Source organism: Equus caballus, chromosome 11, assembly GCF_041296265.1.
Source record: "Equus caballus isolate H_3958 breed thoroughbred chromosome 11, TB-T2T, whole genome shotgun sequence".
In the NCBI taxonomy this organism is placed as follows: Eukaryota; Metazoa; Chordata; class Mammalia; order Perissodactyla; family Equidae; genus Equus; species Equus caballus.
Genome location: NC_091694.1, coordinates 23,808,372 through 23,834,208, shown reverse-complemented (window position 1 = coordinate 23,834,208; position 25,837 = coordinate 23,808,372). Strand labels below are relative to the sequence as shown.

At 38.8% G+C, this 25,837-nt stretch overlaps 1 protein-coding gene across 1 annotated transcript in view; it reads right to left on the bottom strand.

Moving 5' to 3' along the window:
• NPEPPS (aminopeptidase puromycin sensitive) overlaps positions 1 to 25,603 on the bottom strand; it is a 93,410-nt gene extending 67,807 nt beyond the window's left edge. Inside the window, exons 1-3 of the mRNA XM_023652653.2 lie at positions 23,865 to 25,603; positions 20,027 to 20,198; positions 10,478 to 10,562 (exon numbers count right to left, since the gene is read on the bottom strand). Coding sequence (XP_023508421.2) covers positions 10,478 to 10,562; positions 20,027 to 20,198; positions 23,865 to 24,073 — 466 coding nt within the window. The 5' untranslated portion in view covers positions 24,074 to 25,603. The remainder of the gene's footprint in view (positions 1 to 10,477; positions 10,563 to 20,026; positions 20,199 to 23,864) is intronic.
• Between the last annotated feature and the right edge of the window lie 234 nt (positions 25,604 to 25,837).

Below are 25,837 nucleotides of genomic sequence, written 5' to 3'. Positions count from 1 at the left end.
TCCCTGCTCATCTTATGATCATATTATTAAAGGCCTATTTATTGCAGTTCCTTTTACCGAGTATGTCATGTCTGCCTTTCAAAAAAAAAATTGCAAGACATACTAAAAGGCAGAAAAAACAATTTGAAGACACTGAACAAACATCAAAACCGGAGTCAGACGTGGTAGGAATGTTGGGATTATCAGATCAGGAATTTTTTTTAAACTATGATTAATATGCTAAAGGTTTTAATGAAAAAAGTAGACACATGCAAGAACTGACGGCAGCAGAAAGATGGAAATTCTAAGAATAAATCAAAAAGAAATTATAGAGATCAAAAATTTTGTAACAGAAATGAAGAACGCCTTTGACGGGCTCATTATTAGATTGGACATGGCTGAGGAAAGAATCTCTGAGTTTGAGAACATGACAATAGAAACTTCCAAAACTGAAAAAGAGAAGAAAGACTGGGGGAAAAAACCCAAACAGAACAAAATATCCAAGAACTGTAGGAAAACTACAAAAGGTATAACATCCACAGGATGGAAATACCAGAAGAAAGAGAGAAAGGAACAGAAGCAATATTTGAAGCAATAATGACTGAGAATCTGCCCAAATTAATGTCAGACATCAAACCACAGATCCCAGAAGCTCAGAGAAGAACAAGCAGACAAATGCCAAAAAAAACCTACACCTAGGTATATGGTACTCAAACTTAGAAAATCAAACATAAAGAAAAAATCTTGAAAGAAGCTAGAAGAAAAAAACACCTTATGTACAGAGGAGCAAAGATAAGAATTACATTCAACTTCTCCTCAGAAACCACGCTAGCAAGAAGAGAGTGGAGTGAAATATTGAAAGTGTTGAGAGAAAAACTATTAACCTAGAAAGAATTCTTCAAAATTATCCTTCAAAAGTGAAGGAGAATCTTCCTCAATCTTGCAGTGAACCTAAACTGCTCTAAAAAAATAAAGTCTACGGGGGCCGGCCCTGTGGCCGAGTGGTTAAGTTCGCACACTCTGCTGCGGTGGCCCAGGGTTTCACTGGTTCGGATCCTGGGCACAGACATGGCACTACTTGTCAGGCCATGTTGAGGTGGCGTCCCACATGCCACAACTAGAAGGATCTGCAACTAAGATATACAACTATGTACCGGGGGGACTTGGGGAGATAAAGCAGGGAGAAAAAAAAAGACAAAGATTGGCAACAGTTGTTAGCTCAGGGGCCAATCTTAAATAATAATAATAATAATAAAGTCTTGAAAAAAATGAGGAGAAATAAAGACTTTTCTCAGACAAAAACTGAGGAAATGTGTTGCCAGTACATATGCTTTGCAAGAAAAGTTCAAAGAAGTTCTTTAGAAAGAAGGAAGATGATACAGGTAAGAAACTCGGATCTACATAAAGAAAGGAAAAGCATCAGAGAATGAACAAATGAAGGTAAAATAAAAACATTTATTTTTCTTATTCTTAATTGATCTAAAAGGTAAGAGTTCATTCAAAAAATATTAATAGTGGGCCGGCACGGTGGCGCAGCGGTTAAGTGCGCACGTTCCGCTTCTCGGTGGCCCGGGGTTTGCCATGCTGTGCACCACTTGACATGCCATGCTATGGTAGGCTTCCCACATATAAAGTACAGGAAGATGGGCACAGATATTAGCTCAGGGCCAACGTTCCTCAGCAAAAAGAGGAGGATTGGCAGTAGTTAGCTCACAGCTAATCTTCCTCAGAAAAAAAAAATTAATAGCAACAAGGTATTTGATTATGCTGGTGTGTGTGTGTGTGTGTATGCTAATTATAAGTGAAATGACTGCAATGATACAAGGGAGAAGAGGGGGGGAATTAGGAATATTTTGTTATTATAAGGTACTTGCACTATCTATGAAGCAGTATAGTGTTATTTGAAAGTAGATTTGGCTTAGTTGTAAATATATATTGTAAACTCTAGGGCAACCACTAAAAAAAGTTAAAAAAAAAAAAAAAAGAAGTATAATTGATATGCTAAGAAAGGAGAGAAAACAGGAGGAACATATAGGGGCCCGCCTGGTGGCACAGTGGTTAAGTTTGCATGCTCTGCTTCAGCAGCCTGGGGTTCGCTGGCCTGGATCCCAAGTATAGACCTGCACACCGCTTATCAAGCCATGCTGTGGCAGGTGTCCCATATAAAATAGAGGAAGATGGACACGGATGTTAGCTCAAGGCCAGTCTTCCTCAGCAAAAAGAGGAGGATTGGTGGCAGATGTTAGCTCAGGGCTAATCTTCCTTGAAGGAAAAAAAAGAAAGAAAGAAAATAGGATCATATAAAATGCTCAATGAAGGGCTGGCCCCGTGGCCGAGTGGTTAAGTTCTCGCGCTCCGCTGCAGGCGGACCAGTGTTTCGTCAGTTCGAATCCTGGGCGCGGACATGGCACTGCTCATCAAACCACGCTGAGGCAGCGTCCCACATACCACAACTAGAAGGACCCACAACGAAGAATGTACAACTATGTGCCGAGGGGCTTTGGGGAGAAAAAGGAAAAAAATAAAATCTTTAAAAAAAAAAAAAATAAATAAAATGCTCAATGAAAACCAGAAAAGGCAGAAAAAATGTGGAAGACAAAAACAGGAACAAAAAACAAGATCAACAATTATAAAACAGTAGCTAATGTGGTAGATATTGATCCAATGATATCAATAATCACCTTAAACATCAATGATCTAAATAAACCAATGAAAAAACAGAGATTGTCACAGCAGATCAAAAAACAACATCCAACCACATGTTGTCTACAAAAAACCCTCTTCAAATATAAAGATACACATAGATTAAAAGTAAAGGGATGGAGAAAGATATACTATGCTAATACTAATTACAAGAAAGTGGGAGTAGGTATATTAATTTCAGACAGAGCAGACTTCAGAGCAAGGAAAATTATCAGGGATAAAAAGGGGCATTACATAAGGATAAAGGGGTCAAAGCTTCCAGAAGACATAACAATCCTTAAGGTGTATGTGTCTAACAACACAGAATCAAAATACATGAGATAGGGGCTGGCCCTGTGGCCAAGTGGCTAAATTCACGCGCTCTGCTTCAGCAGCCCAGGGTTTCACTGGTTCAGATCCTGCGTGCGGACATGGCGCTGCTCATCAGGCCAGGCTGAGGTGGCATCCCACATGCCACAACTAAAAGGACCCATAACTAAAATATACAACTATGTACTGGGGGGATTTGGGGAGAAAAAGCAATAAAAAATTTTTTTTCTAAATACATGAGATAGAAACTGACAGAATGGCAAGGAGAAACAGATGAATCTACCACAACAGTTGGAGACTTTAACATGCTTCTATCAGAAATGGACAGATCCTTGGGACTGGCCTGGTGATGTAGTGGTTAAATGCACACACTCCACTTCAGTGGCCCAGGGTTTGCAAGTTCAGATCCTGGGCATGGACCTATGCACCGCTGATCAAGCCATGTTGTGGCAGTGTCCCACATACAAAATAGAGGAAGACTGGCATGGATGTCAGCTCAGGGACCATCTTCCTCACACAAAAAAGAAAAAAAAAAAAAGAAATGGACAGATACTGCAACAGAGTATCAGTAATGATATAGTTGAACTCAACAGCACCATCAAGTGACATAATTGATATCTATAAACTATTTCATCAAACAACAGCTGATTACACATTCTACTCAAGTTCACATGGAACATTCACCAAGATACACCACATTCTGGGTCATAAAAACACACCTTAACTAATTTAGAGAAATTGTAAAATGCTCTCAGACCACAAGAGAATGAAACTACAAATAGTAACAGAAAAGTAGCTGGAAAAATACCAAAATACTTGGAAATTAAACAACATGCTTCTAAATAACACGTAAGTCAAAGAAGAAATCTCAAGAGAAACTTTTAAATATTTTGAACTAATTGAAAACAAAAACACAGCTTATCAAAATTTGTGGGATGCAGGGGCTGGCCCCATGGCCAACGGATTAAGTTCGCACGCTCCACTTCAGCAGCCCAGGGTTTTGCTGGTTCAGATCCTGGGCACAGACACGGCATTGCTCATCAGGCCGGACATGGCACCACTCATCAGGCCATGCTGAGGTGGCATCCCACATGCCAGAACTAGAAGGACCCACAACTAAAAATATATACAACTATGTACTAGGGGACTTTGGGGAGAAAAAGGAAAAATAAAATCTTAAAAAAAAAATTTGTGTGGGATGCAGTGACAGCAGTGCTTAGAGAGAACTTTATAGTACTGAAACCATAGATCAGAAAAGAAGAAAGACCTGAAACTAATCATCTAAGCTTCCATCTTACGAAATTAGAAAAAGAATACTAAATTGAAAGTAAGGAGAAGAAAAGAAATAATAAAAATTAGAGCAGAAATCAATGAAAGTGAAAACAGGAAATCAATAGATGAAATCAACAAAACCAAAAGCCAGATCTGTGAAAATACCAACAAAATCAATAAGCCTTAGCCAGGCTAACTAAGATAAAAAGAGAGAAGACACAAATTACTAAAATCAGAATTGATAGAGAGGAGATCACTACAGATCCCATGGACATTAAAAGGATAATAAGGGAATATTATGAATAACTCTATGCCTACAAATTTGATAACCTAGATGTAATGGACCAATTCCTTGAAACACACAATCTGCCAAAATTCATACAAGAAGAAATAGACAATCTGAATAGGCCTATATCTATTCAAGAAATTCAATCAATAGTTAGTATCTTCCAAAACAGAAAGCATCAGGCCCAGATGGATTCACTCATAAATTCTACCAAACATTTAAGTAAGAAATTACGCCCATTCTCTACAATCTCTTCCAGGGAACAGAAGCAGAGGGAATGCTTCCTAACTCGTTTTATGAGGCCCGCATTACCCTAATATCAAAATCAGACAAAGACATTAAAGAAAACCACAGACCAATATCTTCTATGAACACAGATGCAAAAATCCTCCAAATAATAGCAAATCAAATCCAACAATGTATAAAAAGAATTATATACAACCAAGTGGGATTTATCCCAGTGTGCAAGGCTGTTTCAACATTCAAAAATCAACTCCATCACATCAACAGGCTAAAGAAGAAAAATCACACAATCATATCAACAGACACAGAAAAACCATTTGACAAAACCCAACACCCATTCATGATAAAAACTCATAGCAAACTAGGAGTAAAGGTGAACTTCTCCAATGTTACAAAGAACATCAACAAAAACCCTATGGATAACATCATACTGAATGGTGAGAAACTCTAAGCTTCACATAAGGTGAGGAACAATGCAAGGATGTCCCCTCTCACCACTGCTTTTCAATAGTGTACTATAAATCCCAGCTAACACAATAAGATAAGGAAAGGAAATAAAAGGTATACATATTAGGAAGGTAGAAATAAAACTATCTTTGTTCACAGATGACATGGTCATGTAGAAAATTTAAAAGAATCAACAAAAAACTCCTGGAACTAATAAGCGATTATAGCAAGGTTGTAGGATACAAGGTTAATATACAAAAGTCAATTGCTTTCCTATATACCAACAATAAATAAGTGGTATTTGAAATTAAAAACAGCATTTACATTACCACTCCCTAAAATGAAATACTTAGGTATAAACCTACCAAAATATGTAGAAGATCCACATGAGGAAAATTCTTATGAAACATATCAAAGAAGAAGTAAATAAATGGAGAGATATTCCATGTTCATGGATAAGACGACTCAATATGGGGGCCAGCCTCATGGCTGAGTGGTTAAGTTCGTGCACTCTGCTTCCTTCGGCAGCCTAGGGTTTCACTGGTTCAGATCCTGGTTGTGGACACGGCACCGCTCATCAGGCCACGCTGAGGCGGCGTCCCACATAGCACAACCAGAGGCACACACAACTAGAATGTACAAACTATGTACCGGGGGACTTTAGGGAGAAGGGGGGAAAAAAAGGATTGGCAACAGATGTTAGCTCAGGTGCCAATCTAAAAAAAAGACGATTCAATACTGCCAAGATGTCAGTTCTTCCCAACTTGATCTGTAGATTTTATACCAATCCCAGTCAAAATCCCAGAAAGTTACTTTGTGGATGTTGAAAAACTGATTCTAAAGTTTCTATGGAGAAATGAACAACCCTGAATACCCAACTTAATATTGATGGGGAAGAACAAGGTTGAAGGACTAACACTACCCAACTTCAAGACTTACTTCAAAGCTACAGTAAGCAAAACGGTGTTGTATTGGACAAAGAAGAGACAAACAGATCAACAGAGCAGAATAGAGAGCCTAGAAATAGGCCCACATAAATACAGTCAACCAATCTTTGACAAACAAGCAATAGCAACACAATGGAGCTATCTTTTCAACATATGCTGTTGGAACAACTGGACATCCACATGCAAAAGATTTAATCTAGACACAGACCTTACACCTTTTACAAAAATTAACTTAAAATGGATTATAGACCTAAGAGTAAAATGCAAAACTATAAAACTCGCAGAAGATAACATAGGAGAAAATCTAGTTGACCTTGGGTATGGCGATGACTTTTCAGATACAACACCAAAGGCATGACCCACGAAAGAAATAAGTGATAACCTGGACTTCATTAAAATTAAAAACTTCTGGGGAAAGCCCCATGGCTGAGTGGTTAAGCTTGAATGCTCTGCTCCAGTGGCCCAGGGTTTTGCCAGTTCGGATCCTGGATGTGGACCTAACACCGCTTATCAAGCTATACTGGGGCGATGTCCCACATGCCACAACTAGAAGGACTCATAACTAAAACACAACTATGTACTGGGGGGCTATGGGGAGAAAAAGGAAAAATAAAAAAATAATAAAAAATAAAATCTTTAAAGAATTCCCAAAAGTCAATACACTTCGGAATAGTAAATAAAGCAGAGACAAAATAAAAACAAGATCTCACAAATAAGACCATTTTAGTGCTTGAAAAACTCTAAAACCTACCTAAAAAGAGGCAGCATGCTAGATTTCGAATCTTTTTAAAGTATATACCAGTAGCACACATACAGCAAACAATTTACTTAATATACTTAATGGTAATATAGCATATTATACATTATTTATATCAGTTTCAATTAAGATCCCAGAAGAATCTCATCGAGTTTTCTTTTTTTAATGAGACAGTTATGCTCAAGTTTTATCCTCATGTCCAAATAATAAAGAATATGCATTAACACACCACGATGCCCTGGAATCCCTCTTCAAAGGTTGCAAATTCAACAGAACTCAATACGGACCACAAAAATGTTCTGTTTGGCCAGCAAAGTTTTTTTTTAATTTGAATATATTTATGTGAGACATGCACTCTTCAGTTCAGCCTCTGTCCCAACAGTCTTATTTCCCTACATCCAGCCCAATCCAATCATGTTTGTTATTTGCTTAACCCCAATGGTAACTTTAGTTTGAAGCCCCTACCCTATATCATTATTTGTATAACTAAAGTTATACTCAAATTCCTTTCATTTGAAATTTCCTTATGAAATTCTATATTATATTTCAATACATTTGTATTAGAATTGGATATTTTCCCTTCTCTTTCAATTTTCCTGATTTGAGGGCTAGCACTTAATTAGTACGTATGTATTTTCAAAATGACACCCACAACTCTACTGAAAAGAGATGGTGGTTTATCAATGTTATTGCTAATCCATACATAATTGTATGGCACAATATATATTATTAATAGTTGGATAAAGGCTTATGACCAAGTGTGAGGAACCATTCCTTTTTTCCAAGTTAATAGTTTTTGCTTGAAATTATTAATTTTAGGCAATATTTCTGACTTAGCTGTTTTATCCTTTCATTAAACACACATACACATGCACTGAAAAATACAATCCTACTTCAAGAATAAATGTGTTAAAATTTACATGCCTTATATGGATAAACCAAAGTGATGCTGGTGGATCTGAACTATATTAGAACTTTGTATGAAATACTATGTCACCGAAGGAAAAATTTTTTCTTACACAGCTAATTCTACAAACATATACCTGACAGAGTACACTAAGGGAAAAGTTGGTACAAAACTTTCAAGTCATCATTCTCTTTGTGGTTATGCCCAAACCATCTATTAATGATAAATTAAAAGACTCTTTACCTGTCAGGACCTGAGTTCAGGCACTCAAAAATTTCGTATTTCTCTTGCAGAAGCTGATGACAATACTAATCCCTGCACTGTGTAGGGAGGTGCATTCCTTGCACTCGCTTAAGTGCTAATGATTTCACCAACCCTTGAAGTGCAGAACAGTAAAAAAAAACAGTTTTCAGCTCTTTTTCTTACTAACTTCTCATTTTTAAAATATTACAAAGATCTCAAATAGGCTTTAAAATAAATTATTTCTGTTTAAAAGGCAGTGCATTAGTTTAAAGAGACACATGCCAATAGGTCTTTCCGGGTTACTGTACAAGATGGCCTTTTTCATCAATTAAAAACTTACATAAAGAAGCAACAAGTTTATGCCTTCAAATAATTTTCTGATTCTACCTTATAGCACCAAGATTTAATGACTACAGATATGTAAATCAGCCTTGCAGAAGACAATCACAATCTAGAAGGTTCTAGATGAGATTAGCTGGGTTAAAAAATGGTATCTTTCCTATTGACTCCTGCCACCAGCATAGAGCCCTGGAAGGAGCTGGCAGTCAAATTTGCAACTAGTTTCGAAAGAAATAACATGCTATACTCTTCCATAAGGTAAAAATCAAGAAACGCTACTATGTTCAAGGGCAAAATTAAGCTATGTATATATCTGAAAGGCCAAATCTATCCAAAGTGATCCCTGTTTCTGAAACTTTAAAATACCAAATTAATACAACTTCCCATTCTCGTATACTCTAAAATTAAATGGGCTTATACATGACTCCAGGTTTTTCCTATTGCTGTAGGAGAAATGAGTTGAGAAACGTACCTTAGTTAGTCCTGCATAAGATATTTTATGTAACAAAAATTGTAATGTTTTATCTGAATCTCTACCCAAATCCTCTTCACTTCCTATAAGTTTTCATTTCTCTTCTGATCCTCTTAGTGAGAACACTAACGCTGCTTCCTTGAGATTCAGACCATTATGAGCTTTGTCCTATTCAGTCATCTATATTCAAAACATTTCAGTTCTCTGAATTCTTTCCTGACATTTTAGTCCAGGAAGATAAAAACAAACCTAAGCTGAAACCAAGCCCGCCGGAGACTGCGCATTTATTTTACCTATCTATACTGGCTACCCTTTAAAAACCCTACATTGGAATTAAATGTTCTCTACCTACAACAAAGAAAGCTTGCCTTGATGTGCTTGGCTAAGGTACTTCCATTTTTCTTCACAGTTAAAGAAATTAAATAATCTCTCTTTCATTTACCAAACTCTTTTTTTTAAGTGGGCACTCATCCAAAGTCCATTTGAAGGATCTGTTCCTCTAACTTAAAATCACAGCAGTTTGATCTCATTTACAATCTACTGAACCAGAGTACTTCTTGGCAATAATATGCTCAACTGCTATTAACTTTTTTTTGTCTTACTATAGACAAGATAATTTAAGAAAAATTCATGAAATAAATATTGCCAGGCCTTAAAGTGTTACTTGTATGCTTCTTCTTAGTATAATATAAAGGAGAGAGGAAATAGAAACACAAAATGTAAATAAAAGGCCAAGTTTCTAACTTATTTTATATCAAATGAGAAGACTTTCTGAGAGGAAGTCTCAGAGTAGTATAGACAAACCAATAAACCATTTTGACAAGGAATGTCAAGATGAAGTCAAAAGTAAAAAGCAAAGCAGCTCCAATATTAATACACTTGTGAGTTTATGACAAACTTGATAACTTTTAAAAATGCAGCTTATGTGGGAACAAAATTTCAGGCCAAAACTGGTTACTCAATTTAATCCTTATTGTAATTACAAGGTCTAAAACAGTCCTCATTTAAAAAATGCTAACTGAGTTCCCACACATTCTATACCATGTTTCTCTTTCACATATTCTTCTCCTGTAACTAACTCCATCATCTAGCTTCTAACCTTTGTATTCCATCTCACAAAGCAAATATTTTTCTCCCAATTATGAGTAAGATTATCTTAATTTTAACTTATAGTTCAAGAGGGGGGAAAAAAACTTTCAGAAAACCACATATGAACTAAGCCCTCTTGATGAACCTTTTGTGTTCAAAGTACTTAATTTTTAAAATAACTCTTCAGCTTTGTATGCGTGGTATTACGTTCATTTTACACTTATGAAAATGTGATCTGCCTAAGGTCACAAAATAAGTTAATGTTTGAAGTAGAATTAAAATTGTGACATTTCCTTTATTTCACAGTATCGTCAGATTACACTATGCAAGTATTTCCCATGAAAATCTAAAGAATTTTCCTATTTCTAAAGTAACATTGATATCTTAACCTGAAAATGTATGTATTACACACACACAAAAGCATGCACAAATACATATCATACAGACATAGAGACAGCAAATTAAAATGGAAAACAGTTCTTACCTTCATCTCCCTCTGGTGCATATGAAGCTGTAATAATGTCAATATCAGCACAATTCATCACAATCTGATTGGTTGCCTGCCTGACCTAAGGGGAAACGAAAGACCAGCAGTGTAAGAAATAGCCTAGATTAATAATATGTACATCTTCATCTTGGCCTGATGTATGTCACAGGCATACACATAATTTTTTTTTAACTCAGATATCACTAAAACCTAGACTGAGTATTTATGCATCAATGGTAGAAATAAATGAGTAGTTTTAAGTAATCCAAAGCAACTCACATTTTCCAAATTACATTAAAAGCAATAATAAATACTTAAGTATTTCACAGAATTTAAACATCTGAACAATGAGCTAAATAAAAGTAATTTTTTCCACTTAAATCTTGATATGAAACAACTTAATTAAAATTTTTCTGAAATTAAAAAAATTTTAGGGGCTGGCCCCATGGCAGAGTGGTTAAGATCACACGCTACGCTTCAGCAGCCCAGGGTCTCACCAGTTAGGATCCTGGTGCGGACATGGCACCGCTCACCGAGCCATGCTGAGGTCCCACACAGGGACAACCAGAAGGACCTACAACTAGAACATACCACTATGTAGTGGGGGGCTTTGGGGAGAAGAAGAAAAAGAAAAAAAAAATTGGCAACAGATGTTAGCTCAGGTAGCCAATCTTAAAAAAAAAAAAAAAAAAATTTTAAAATTAGGAAACATTTCTTATATGTTGCAATTAATCATGTATCTTCACCTGCACATCAAATCCATCAATGAGGCCTTCTGTAAGGATAGAGGAAGAAAGCTAATATATCATAAACTATCTCAAAACTTCATAAAACACTCTAAATTTTTTTCTTTTCCCAAAGAAACATTTCAGATGTAAAAGACACTAATGATTCACCATCAAGATTAAATAAACTTAAGACTTTTGTCTTACTTGCTTCAGATCTGCAGCCCCCCGCCCCCCCCCCCCCCCCAAATTTAGATATAACGAAATCCCCTTCTCCTCTTCCTCATTCCCTAGAGACAATCCTATCCTAAGGCTAATGTATATCTTTCTCATGTATGTTTAGTACTTTTGCTACATATATAGAGATCAGCAAACAATGTTTTTAACTTTACACAAATGGTATCAAAGTGTATGTAACTTTTGCAACCTGCTTTTTTTCATTTAACATTGTTTCTGAGATGGGTAAATGCTAATAGACGTAGATCTAATTCATTAATTTTAACTCCTGCACAGTATAAACCACAGCTATTTATCCAATTCCTTCCTGAAGGAAGTTAGGTTATTTCCACTTTTTTGTTACTTAAACTAGTACTGTATGCATCTGAAACTAATAGGATATTGTATGTCAACTATATTTCAATTTAAATAAATAAATAAACAAAATAGCACCATAATAAACATCCGGTCCATGTTTTCTGTGCACACATTTTCTTTACCACGAATTGCCAAATTATTCTCCAGAGAAGTTCAAATTGACATTTCCACGAGCTAAGAATAAAGAAATCCCACTTTCAGCATCCTCCAAAAAACTTCAAAATTTTTGACAATCTGAGAGGTACTAACTGGTATTCCACAGTTTTTTAATTAGAATTTCTCTGACTACTAGTAACACTGGTTACTAAGCATCTTTTTCCTTTTCTGTCTTTTCTTTTCTTTCTTTATTTTATTTATTTATTTACTTTTTGGCCATTAAGTTTTTCCTCTGCAAATTGCTTCTTCATAATCCTTGCCCATTTTTCAGTTTGGTTGTAACCTTGTTCTTATATATTTGTTGCATTAAACAAAAGTTCAAATTCATTTTCAGATATCTGAATGGTCTAAATCTAAAATAACAAAAATACAGATGCCCTAAATCACAAACAAATGCCTACAGGGGCCAGCAAAGTAGGTGCGTGCAGTAGGCCAGGTGGAGGCTATGTATAACCCCATAAAGGAAGGGTGAAGTAGCCATTTCTTGGAGCCAACTAATTATTGCTATACTGAAAAGCAGACTGAGTGCTGACAAATCTTCCAATTAAAAAAAAAAAAGCCACAAACTCAGATTTCATGTGCAATCTCCCAATTTTTTTGTTTTTGTTTTTTTGAGGAAGATTAGCCCCGAGCTAACATCTGCTGCCAATCCTCCTCTTTTTGCTGAGAAACACTGGCCCTGAGCTAACATCTGTGCCCATCTTCCTCTACTTTATATGTGGGACACCTACCACAGCATGGCTTGTCAAGCGGTGCCATGTCTGCACCCGGGATCCAAACCAGCGAACCCCAGGCTGCCAAAGGGAAACGTGCACGCTTCACCGCTGCACCACCAGGCTGGCTCCAACCCCAATTTTTAAGCAAGGCAACTAATTCAAAATTTTCAAAAACACTGTGTAGACCAAACAAAACCCATGCAAAAGTCAATAGTGCCTTGAAATCACTGAACAGACCACAGAACTAGGTAAGGACACAGGATTAATAAAATATCTGTATGAAAAAGCAATACCTAGGAGTAATCATCTTATTAATAACCAATACATAGGGCCAGCCCCATGGCTGAGTGGTTAAGTTCGCATGCTCTGCTTCAGCAGCCCAGGGTTTCGCCAGTTTGAATCCTGGGCGTGGACATAGCACTGTTCATCAAGCCATGCTGAGGTGGCGTCCCACTTGCCACAACTAGAGGGACCCACAACTAAAAATACATAACTATTTATGGGGGGCTTTGGGAGAAAAAGGGAAAATAAAAAAATCTTTAAAAAAAATAACCAATACATAAACGTGATTAAAATTTAAACTAAAATTACTTGACCTAAATTACAGATAGCATGTTATTAAGCCTGTAACAAACTATCAAAATCTCTAACACACAAAGTGAAACTATTTTGGCTCATTAAAAAAGAATCCGGGGCTGGCCCTGTGGCTGAGCGGTTAAGTTCGCGTGCTCCGCTGCAGGTGGCCCAGTGTTTCGTTGGTTCGAATCCTGGGCGCGGACATGGCACTGCTCATCAAACGACGCTGAGGCAGCATCCCACATGCCACAACTAGAAGGACCCACAACGAAGAAGATACATTTATGTACTGGGGGCTTTGGGGAGAAAAAGGAAAAAAAATAAAATCTTTTAAAAAAAAAGAAATATCTTTTTTAAAAAAATCCTTCTCATAAATCTTCCTGTTTCTAAACAAAAATGTGATGTAATGAACAGTATTTTTATTTTGTAAGTGATAATATTCCTTCACATTATTTCACCAGAACATAACTATATAGCACCAAAAGTTGTATGTCCCAACTGGCCATTTAGAGCATTACCTCTGAACAACAAGGAAAAAAAACTCTCTGCCTATTCATAAACTGACTTAAAAAATTCAGAAATACAGAGAAATGAATCACTTACTGGGGTGTGCTCCAAAGGCTAACATGAATAAAAACCTTCCAGAGTTTGAAGTTTATGCCAACAGAATAGTAACAGTGGTTTAGTTACGGGTCTTAATCGTTATCTAGGCAACCATATTTTCATCCATCAACAACTACAATGAATTTAATGGTAGCCAAGTAGTTAATCTGCCAATGTCAAGATACCTATACAACACTACTCATGCCAAATGACACTTATCTCACTATCATTGTTAACATTCTAAGGGAAAGTGCTTACTTTGGAAAGACATAGTGCACAATATCCAGTACACTATACAACATCCAGGACATGTACAATACAAATACATTCCAATTCCTCCTGTGTTTAAGGAAAAACCACCTGTTTATAACAGAGAATTAAACTGCTGGTTGAATAGCTATTAATTTTGTTTTGTTTTGTTTTCAGAATACTACCATTTCTGGAAGAGTGGGAGAGAAGAACCAAAGGAACAAAAATACTTAATAATAGAACTCCACTCAAATTTTAAAAATCAGACAGTATATTCTGGCTCATATTAGAGATGCATTTTAAACAACAGTATAATCCATAAAAGTGTTTTTTTAGAACTTAGTGCCTGATACACAGGAATCACTTAATAGATGTTATTATTAAGACACACACAAGAGACCGACAGTAAACGTGCTCTAATCATAAGGATGTTACTCTGAATATCACCTAATAGCATTCACCTAACAGTTTATAAAGTGCCTTATCAGTTATAAAATTTAAGAACTATATGCTGTATTATATAGCATTTTGGCTATCAGCATATATGTACTACAAGGAAGGTAATTTAATCCGTGTGGACTGAAGCATATGCTTAACTGCTTGACTATCATATTCTAACACTGCTCTTTTCTGATGCTTTCTCAACAATAACACTGACCTGATGATTCACTATGTGATTTCTCACATATTAACATCACCATGTTATAGTGAATATTACCTGTGGGTTCCACTATCAAAATAAGGCTATAATTCAAAGGAATTTCAGAATTAAGATCTTCAGTTTCTAAGCTTAAAACAGAAACAAAATGTTAAAGGTAGCATATAAACTATGTTGAGAACAAGCTTGTTTTCAGCTCTTCCATTTGATACTATTAAAGAATGGAATGTTAGTGTATCCTTTCTTTGTTTCAAACCCAGGGCAAAGTCTTCTCGGAGTCCCATAAACTGCACTTCAACTAAGCCAAACGCTAAGTAATGGCTCTACTGAAGAGGCAGCTTGACCAGTGGTAACAATTTTACAATGGAAGTTTCCTTTGAGCTAGGAAGGCAGCAATCCGACACAATTTTCTTCCTGAATGAGTCTTTACTACAATCACTCAGGAATACACCTTACATGTATTCCTGACTTAAGACTTAAGAGGTGTTTTTCTGATTGCCAAAGTCATGAGATTTTAGCAAAAGGAAATTTCCAGTGTGACAATTTTAAATACCAGTCAGTCTAAAGCCTGAGTCACTTTGCCTAACAAGCAACTTCATCATTAAAATTTTGTAATAATCATTGCCTTTGTGTAATAGGGCTATAATTTCTAAAGACAATAAGGAGTAAATAGTAAACACAAAGTGATCCAACTTTTCTAACAAAAGAAACACTGAAAAGAGCAAGGTACAGAAAGTCAAACAAAATAAGTACCATTAATGCAAAAACTTTAAACAGACAGAACATTGCTATTTATTGTTCGTGGCTACTTACATATGCAATAAAACTTTAAAACTATATATAGGAATAATATTCACCTATCTAAAGAGAGACATTACCTCTGGGAGTGGGGGTGGGAAGAGATGGAAATGGGCTTTAGTGTTACCTGTGACATTTTGTTTCCCAAAAAATATCAGGCACAGTCTGAAGCAAATGGGGCAAAACATGACTATCTACTAAATGTTACTATCTGCTAAGCGGTGGGTTACTTTTCTGTATTTCTAAAATACTTCCTAATTTAAAATAAAATTTTAAAGCGATTACGAGTGCCAAATAAACTAACTACATACTCGTATGGTGTTCAAAAGGGAATCTCCAAGATCTAGAGAACTAACCTCAGTTACAACAAAACAGCTATCAGAAGACTCAGTCCTTTGCCACTGACTCACATACAGATTAGAATAAATTTACTTGACAATAAGAACAGGCTCATTTATGTAGCAAAGTTCACAGAAGTTTTATAGATAACTTACTACTCAACACCACATTTATCCAGATTGGACTGGACAATATCAATTATTTAAAACCAGGAAGTTAAAAAAAAAAAAAAAAAAAAAACCTGTATGAAAAGCCAGAATGGATGATACAAAGTCCATACAATAAAGCTCATACCCTTCAATCAGAAGAGAATCCATCAAACCCTCACTTACAAATTTCTTTTTAACTTCAAACAAGCTTGTTTATCTGGTTACATAGACCTCTTCAGATCAAGTTTGGTAAAACCAAAGAGGCAAGAAATTGCACAATAGGCAGCAACAAGGCACAATAAACAGCAAGAAGTAATAACCTGAGTGAGGAAAATAAATTTTACAGAACAGATATGAAACTAATAAATTATATAGTATATAGTTTTACCTAGTACATAGGTTATCTATGGTTATAAGCATCAATGACAGATGTTCAGAATAATGTCCAGTATTTTAAAAAAGAAGAAGAAAAGAAATAAACCAAGATTATGAGGAATTATAGAGCTTAAAAAGATAATATATTTTAGGAATATTTCCATCCAAATCAGTAAATATATTTTAAACTCTAAGTGCCTCAAAGGGTAAGCATCACTTATCTGGAAAATTCGCTGCAAAATTCATTGCAAGAGATTAGATAAAGCTTAACATATAAAAGTTTCTTATATTTAAGAGTTTTCTCATAGATATTTCAAGAAACAGAATAGAAAATCTGAACAGGGGCTGGTCCCGTGGCCGAGTGGTTAAGTTCACGTGCTCTGCTGCAGGCGGCCCAGTGTTTCGTTGGTTCGAATCCTGGGCACGGACGTGGCACTGCTCATCAAACCAGGCTGAGGCAACATCCCACATGCCACAACTAGAAGGACCCACAACGAAGAATATACAACTATGTACCGGGGGGCTTTGGGGAGAAAAAGGAAAAAATAAAATGAAAAAAAAAATCTGAACAAATTGAATTCCTTATCACCAGTCTTTCCATTTAATTTCATAAGAACATTTAGTGATCTAGCACAATGCTGGACAAATTATTAACTTTATCACTTTTTTAAAGTAATAAAAAACTACCAAAATGACTCCATAGAAAATATGCAAAATCTGGGCAGAAAATTCCATTAACACGGGGTTGACAATAACATTCATTTGGGCGCCAAGGTTTGGCCTGCCAAACAAACTACTATATCTGTAACTCTCCTCTAAGTGCCAATTTAGTCATCACCAATGTGAATATTTTGTTAGCGAAGGCCAAGGATTGTCTAATATATCCTGACTTCTCGCTTTGAAGGATGAAGTTAATTTCTCTGGCACAGGTAAAATATTTCCATAAGAAAAAGCCCAATTACTGTATAATCCACTATGCACTCATAACCAGGAACTGTAGTCACTCATAAATTTGTAATCTATTTTTTAATTAATCATCTACAAAACAAGGGAGTCAGAATAGCTACAAAAATTTGTTGCTCTCAAATCTCCTAATGTAAAGGGAGGGGAAAGGGAATGTCCCATTTCTCTAGGCCCATGATAACATATTTTCAAAACCTGCTGAATCAGACCACACTCACTTATGTAAAAGACAATTACTTTTTAAATCAGTGCACATTGACTAATTTCTTCACCTTCTCAGGAGTCCACACCCAGGTCAGGTTAAAAATCCACTAAGTTTCTAATATGTAACCTGTACAAATACTCTAGGCTTATCATAAAATTTTGCAACTAAAGCAAGCAAGCAACTCGCATACTTTGTGTAATGTGATTCCAACTGTTAGGAAACTGACCCAATACCAGTTATAAATCTAGGTTTCTAGAGAAATAATTTTGTCCACATTTTTAGATTTCCACAATAAGATACGACCTAATGCCACAATTTAAACTTATTGCTCCAATCCATGGATTCCAAAAACATTACTATATGCTTTTTACTACTAATGTTAACTCCTTTTTGCACTTCCAAAGGTGGCAGTGGGTACAATCAAAAAGTCCAATTATCCTTTAATGAAACCTGTTAGAATTCACTACCTTGTCATCTTTCATTTGTGTTGCCACCTATCCTGAAAAGAATTTCTGAAAAGAAATAGTTTGAAAAGTTAACGTTACTAAAAAGATTCATTTTTTCCTTGTATCAAATTTATAAGTCCCTGCTAATATCTAGTATATTACCATGTGTTCCCCAATGGCCCAAACCAGTCTTCCACATATTTCTCCTCCCTTTGGAAAAGCAAGTAAAAAAGGGGTAAGGAGAAGCATGTCACTGCTTGTTGTTCTATCCTAACACTTAAATAAAACTGTCACTTCCTAATAAAATCATTTAAAAATCTTCATTGGCAATTTTTTTCTGAAAATCTTCCCTAAATATGCAACCTCTGCAAATTATGAACTCATTAAGTCAATGAATAGGGTAAAGAAACAAATGATTTTTTTAATGTTAGTCTTTTCACATAACACGAATTCATTCATCACTAGGTCCTTCTTCCTGCAGGTTTGCCAAGTCACAAGACACACTACTGTTTACAATCCCTCCCATCTGCCCCCTGCCAATATATACCAAACACTCTAGTCTCTTGGCTTAAACAAACACAGTCTCCCAAATAACCCTCTGAAATACTAATTCAGACCCAAAATGTACTCATTCTGATTCACATTCTTAATGGAAAATTTTTAAATCATCTGACTTTCACAGGAATAAATTTTGCCTTTTGATGCAGCCAGACCCCAGAGCCCTCATGCTTTCACACAAGCGCCCCAAATCTGACCGTATACTTCTTAATTCTACACTTTTAGCCACATTTTCAATCTGAGTACGTACTTGGCTTTCAAAGACAACTGCCAACTTTCAATTTATTGGAACACTGGTTTACATTTCTTTCATTTCACTGCTACATACACCCTGTTCTTTAAGGTTGAGGCCTATTGATTTTCCCCCTGTCTGCAGCAGGAAAAGAAATGAAACAAAATATATTTACCATCATTCTTTTTAAAGATAACTATTAAACAGTTCCCATTTTTCATTATAGATGTCATATAATACATCACGTAACATGGTATCACAAATGTCTATTGTTCGGGACCTTTGTAGGGCATTAAGACTAATGGTCTCCAAAATCAAACAATACTTTCGAAAATGCTGGGGCGGGGGGGAGAAGCATGATTCACCAAAAACTGCAATGAAGAGTAATGGAATATTTTCACCAGTGGTATGCTAAAACTAATAGCTTCTTTCGGAGGAGGGTACTGCTAAGCAACCATCGCTGTAGCAATAAATCCACCTGCTTCAAAGGCTGCAAAGCTAGTAAGATGGGAGGAAAAGCGGCGATGGGGTCCTCCTTCAGCTTCTCTAGAGGTTAGGAGAGAACAAAGTCACTGCTGCACTGTCACTTGAGGGGAAGGGGGAAGGGGGCGGATCATCTTGGAAACCCAGCCCCCGGGTCGTAGCAGGCGGGGAGAACTCAGCAACGCTGCCTGGGATTAGCGTTCTCCGTCTCACTCTCTCCCCCCCTTCTAGAATCTCCCCTCCTCGCTAACGCGCGGCGGCTGAGTCCCCGATGACCGCCCCTTCCAACGCGTCCTCCGTGGGGCGTAGGGAGAACCGGAGAAAAGAACTGAGTCAGGAGGTGGAGGCAGAGCGTGGCCTCCGGCGCCCCCCGGGCCTCCCCCATCACCCTCCCCCTCTCCCAGAGCCCCACCAGGCCCGGAAGGGCCGGGGGCGCCCACCCAGGTGTGCGCGCCCCGGAAGGGCACGGAAGGGCCCGCCAGCGCCCGCGGCGCTCCCCGCAGCGCGGCCCGGGCCCGGCCCAGCCCAGCGGGCAGAGCCCCGGCCCGGCCGCCCCGCAGCCGCCCCGAGGGGCGCGCCCGGGCCCGCGCGGGCCTCCCTAGCCCCCGGCCCGCAGCGCCCAGGCCCGCCCGCCCTCCCGGCCGGGCCCCCAGCCCAGCCCGCGGGCGCGGCCTAACTGCCCGCCCGGCAGCTCGCCCCCGGCGCCCGAGGGTCGCCGTACCTGGGCGGCGGCCTCCAGCTTGCCCTCGAAGGTGAAGTCCAGCAAGTCGGGCTTGAGGCACAGGCTGTAGTTGATGGGGGAGACATCGGCAGGCAGCCGCTCGAAGGGCCTCTTCTCCGGCATCGCGGCGAGGCCCAGGCTGTGGAGGCGGCGGCGGCGGCGAGAGGAGCGGCTGAGGAGGAGAAGGAGGAGGGGAGGAGGCGGAGGGCCGAGGAAGAGCAGGCGGCGAGCGAGGGAGGGGGCGGCGGCTGCCAGCCACATCCACCGAGCGCGGGCGACCGCCTGAGGAGAGCGACCGGGCAGCCTGGGGGCGGGGGCAAGATCCAGCCGGAGTGCCAGGGGCCGGGAGGGAGGCAGTGAGGGCGGGCGGGCGGGCGGCGGGCGGGCTGCCTACGGGGAAGGGGGCGGAGGGGAGGGAAGGGGAGGAGGGCCAGCAGGGAGGGAGGGAGGCGCTGGCGGCGGCGGCAGCTGCGTGCGCGCCCCCGCCGGCCGGGCGCGCCTCCGCCGGTGTGTGCGCGCGCGCCGAAGCAGGGGGCGGGGCGGCGAGGGCGCGGCCGGCGGGGCGGGAGGGGGCGCGGGCGCGGGCGCGAGCTGGGGGCGGAAGGCGGCTCCCGCCGCTGCACCTGTCGGCGCCGGCTGGGAGAGCGGACTGAGTGCGAGCCCGAAGGAGCCGGAAAGGTTTGAGAAGCAGAGGGAAAGGCGTGAGGGGCCCCGCGAGCTGTCTCTGGAAACTGAAGCTTGTGCAGTTGGTCAGTGCAGTCAGGGTAAAATGGTAAAATACCAATTCAGAGCCAAACCCCCAACTGCATTTTTACCTCCAGATCAGCGGAAAGCCCTGACCGGAGGCTCTTTGGCGGGTAATTACTCCCGGTATTTTAGTAGCAACTTCAAGGGATGATGTGAAATATTTTGTCAGAAAACCTTTCATAATCCAGGTTACTTCAACCAATGCGATTTAGACTTTTAAGGGAGTGATTTCAAAAGTTAGGAAGATTTTTGTTTCCATGATTTAATGTTCGAAATAAGATATATTTCACTCTTCTCCTGTTTTCAACCTTGTTTCCGCTTTTTTAAAAAATAAAAGACCCTTTAGCAGTTGTGGCCTCTTTAAAAGTAAACTAGCTGTGGGCTCCCTCAGTTCTGTAGATATCTTGTAAATTGAGGTATACATATTTTAATATAAATATATATTAATTATATATAAGTATGTATATATTTAAATATATCTATTTTTTAAGTGTCAAGGGCAAGGAAACTTATCCATAATCCCCATATTCCTTTATAGGACCTTCTCATGTAGAACCCCTTAATTTCCAAAACTCAATGCTGAATGTTGTGCTGGACCAGCACTGTCCAATAGAAATATAATGTGAGCCAACTACATAACTTTAAATTTTCTAGTAGCCACATTAAAAAAAAAAAGGAAAAAGAAAACAAGTGAAATTTCTACATCTTGTTTAACCCAACATATCCGAAATAGTACCATTTCAACATGTAATCAATATAAAAAATTTTAATGAGATTCCCCCCCATACTAAGGCTTTGAAATCCAGTGTGTATTTTACATTTAGAGCATATCTTAATTCTGATTAGCCACATTTTGGATGCTCAACAGCCCCATGTGACTAGTGGTGGCTGTTGTACTGGACAGCACAGTCTTGGATGCTGGGCCTGCCTTCCTGTCCTCTGAATCCTACATACCTTTTAAGACAGACTGAAAAGCTGCAATCCTTGCAAACTAAGATGTGAAATGGGGCCTTTTGTTGCATAGATGAATTTCTATGACCACTTCTTGGCCTTAGAAATAATACTAAGATTAGTAATGTACTAATACTCTAACTAATAATTGAATAATAATGTTTTGAATGCTTACTAAACATGTTTCGTATATTAATTCATGTCATCCTTTCAACAACTCTGTTAGGTGGACGCCATTATCTATCCCCATTTTACAGATGAGAAAGCAGGCACACAGAGATTCAGTGACTTGCCCAAGGTCATGCAGCTAATAAATGGCAGAGCTGGCATTAGGACCCAGCCATTTTTTTCTCTCCCAGAAAATTTTGCAGCAGCTTGCCTATTTTTCTAACTCGCCAGTTTGTTTTATTCTAATCCGTCTGTATCTCAGCTTGTTAAAAAGTTATTTTCACTGTGCAAGAACCCATAGGCTCCCTCTTGTCTGTTAAAGCAACTTTGATTTATAACCATTTAAGGCTCACCATGAACCGTCCTTTCCATTTTCTCAGACTTGTTTCTTCTTACCCTTTAACATAGATTCTCCAGTCTTAGCAAGCTAACCTGTTTACCATTTGGCCCTTACAGCTTGCTCTTCTCTCTTCTCTACCACTGCTCATGGATTGTTGCTGGAAAGGCCTTCTCATTCTTTTCGGCAAACCCATGCCCCTCCCTTCCTTCAAAGCTCACCTTTTCCGGAAAGTCCTCATTGACTAACTCCACCCAACTCTAACCCCTTTCCCATCAGCTCCCAAGTACTGGCTTTTGCTGATTTCTTTGTACTTGTTCTATAATTATATTTTTAATTTGTTTTACATGGATATCATTTCAAGATGTACTACTAACAAGAGCTTGACTTCTAGTTCTTTTATAACTGTCAGTACTGAGCCCTGCACAAAGTACATCTCAATTGTTATCGACCCAAGTAGCCAAATGACCAAGAAAGAATATTTTACCCAGTCTGTAGCCTTTTCTTTATGTACCAGATGTGTGCCCCACAGAGAAACTAAGTGACTAAGACTAGAGGCAACCTTCTTTTATAAAATCACAGACTGATTTTAAAACAAAAACACCAGAGCCATAGACTTCCTGGCAGCAGTAATTGTGACCCTGCTGAGGAAAAAGGGGAGAACCTTACTTGGCCCCATGCCTAGTCCCATGACCCAGGAGGTTCCAATGCAGCGAGTCAAGAGTGAATGCAGACCTACTACCTACGACTTGGGATGAGGGTATGGAAGGTAGTGTATAGTTCTCATAAAGAAGACTGACTAAATAACACATGCTGCAGGCAGGCTTCTCTGGAATAACTGAAATGAAGGACAAGGGGCTCTTGGAAATTCATTTCTCTCCGTGGTGCTTCAGAAGGAGTGGGGAAGTCAGTAATGTCCCAAGGTCACTAGCCCTACTTCAAACAGATTTTTAGGTTTCTCTGTTTAATGAAGCCCTTGAAAATCTGCAAATGAAAAACCTATACAAGTTATGTACTTCAATAAAAAGTTAAGAAAGAAAAAACAAAAAGTCATTCTAATCTTAGGCACTTTTGTCTTTAGTTTTTATGCACTAGTCTGAGTCTGAGGACCAGGAGTTAGTCCCAGTCTCATCACTGACTTTATGCATGACCTAGAGCAAATCTTATAATTTACCTACTTCAGTTTCCCCATTTGTAAAGCTGATAACTGCATAATGCATGCTTTTCTCAAAGAAAAGTATTATTTTACCTATGGTTTGGGAATTTCTAAAAAAAAGAAAAGCCTATCATGTTCTTAATGTCAGAATGGTCCTCATGGCAGGAGTGGTAGATAGAGTTGGAATAAAGAATATATAGAGCAAATGTAAGTCATTGAAAGAGATGTTTCAAAGCAAAAAGAATATCAAAGAGTTGGGTGAGGGAGCCAAAATATTCAGGCAGGAGGGAAAGAAACATGGAACATTGAAAGGCAAAGAGAAAAATATGGAAGAGTTTGGGAGACCATTACAAAACCCACCACATTAGATCAAAACAAAGCATTACTGTTACTATTTAGCCTTCCTGACTTAGAAATTATGGGCTTCAATGTCAATTTCAAGCATGGAAATTATAACTCTAATTTAATATGAGTCTTACTTGCAGAAGATGGTGAAGGGGTTCCACAAACCAGGGACACAAAAGGTTGGAGAGCAATCCATAGGAAGCTGTTGCCATGAGATCCCAGCCTTCACTCTTTTCTGTAACTTAAAATGGCTGTTGGAATGACTGTTGGAAATGTGGGGAGTAGATAGAATGTTGCCTACCCATCCTGTGTTCTTCATGAAGAGGAAGTAGATTAATTCCATATGCTTTAAGTCATATACTAGACTGATGGATGGTAACTATATATGATATAACAGGTGATATATATGTGTGTGTGTGTGTGCATATATATATCTGTATGCATATATATGAATATATATATGATGGTGGCAATATGACATTATATCCACCCAAATATGGCCAAAGAAAAGTCCTCAGAGTCGGAAAGAGTTTTATTTCTCTTGGTATCTTTCCATCAGGAAGTTGAAAAAGTCATACGTTTCCACCTGTCTTACTTCCTTTCTAGCCCCCTCTTCTCTTTTTTTTTTTTTTCTTTCAGTACTTCTGCTTCCTTTTTCACAACCACTACTCCAGGATTATTTACTAATTGTGAGTGACAGGAAACTGCATGACTAAACCCAGGCCCTTTGTTGCTGATCTTCAAATTGAGATGAGCCTGTTGGGCTGTGTCCTCTTATGAAGAGTTAGCCACCGGAGTTTTGCAGAATATGAGTTAGGGAGTAAAGCCAACACCCTCTGCTGCAGGCAAGAATGCATATGTCTGTGTCTGATGCGTAGGTCTTCTGGAATGCTGCTACATTTCTTGTGGAATCCCAAGTCTTTAAAGGTTACAGTGTTCTGGAACTGGCATGCTGGAATTGACTTAGCAATGATGTTGCCTTGACTTCAAATCCAAAGAACTAAGTGAGGGCTCAGGGTGAAGCAAACCGGAGGAAGAAGCCAAGAAGATTCGTAGTCCCAGCAGCTTGGCAACAGTCAGATAGCCTCAGTTTCTCCACCCTTGGCTCTATTTGTGTTTGCTTTTTAAATCCCTGACAAGAAGAATTTACATCAGAATTAGTCCTCACTCAATACCTGATCCTCATGCCTAGCAAAGAGAATAATTTCAACCTCTGTCCAACCCTAGGTTAAGGGTGGGGCGAAGAAAAGAGACCCAAGACATTAAGGCCTGCCAAGTTGGTGGAGATCACATCTTCTGGGGTGTGATTTTATGAGCAATTTGCCTTGAAGTTTTAGCCACATATCTTAAATAACAGAGGAGAAAATTCTGCTGCCAGCCTCCCTAAAGAATTTGCATTGGAGTCAAGATTAAAACACTTAAAAAGTGTCGAGGAAGCTAGAAATTGGCTTGCGGCCTGCTTATGCACAGGATTGAACTGAAAGTCATCTTGTCCACAATAAACAAATAATGCCAGAGCTGAAGAGACTGTAAAGTAAGCATCTAGGACCCTTTCATTTTCAGATATTCTGCATTTTTTAGGAAAATAGTGTCAATATAGAGGCTAGCCTTTGGGATCTAGTGCCTTTTTTTTTTTTTTTTTAATAAGATCTAGATGGTAACATCTCTGTATCATGAATTGATTCAAGAAGAAGCCAGAGAGACAAAAAGCAATTCAAACTGCTCATATTCTTTAGTCCTGGGAGGCTGTACCAGCAGATGTCTAGATATGGTCTATTTTAGTTCAAAGTGCGATCACACTGTATAAAATATGCATTCACTGAGAATGAGGCATGGCACCGATACCCTAGGGACTTGACATCAGGAATTAGGCCAGGCCAAAAAAAAAAAAAGACAAAACTCTTTAGGCAACAAAGCACAATTCAAACATTCAAGAGAGATTTGTGTTTTTCTTGCCCAAAACATACATTAACTATGAAGTGGAGGCCACAGTTTCAGGAATTCTGCATCAGGAAACCCTGAACTCTTGCTGGGTCCTATCCTGATGTGTCTCAGGGCCAAGAGGTGCCAAAATATGACATCTTTGCTTAGCCCTATGTAGTTTTGC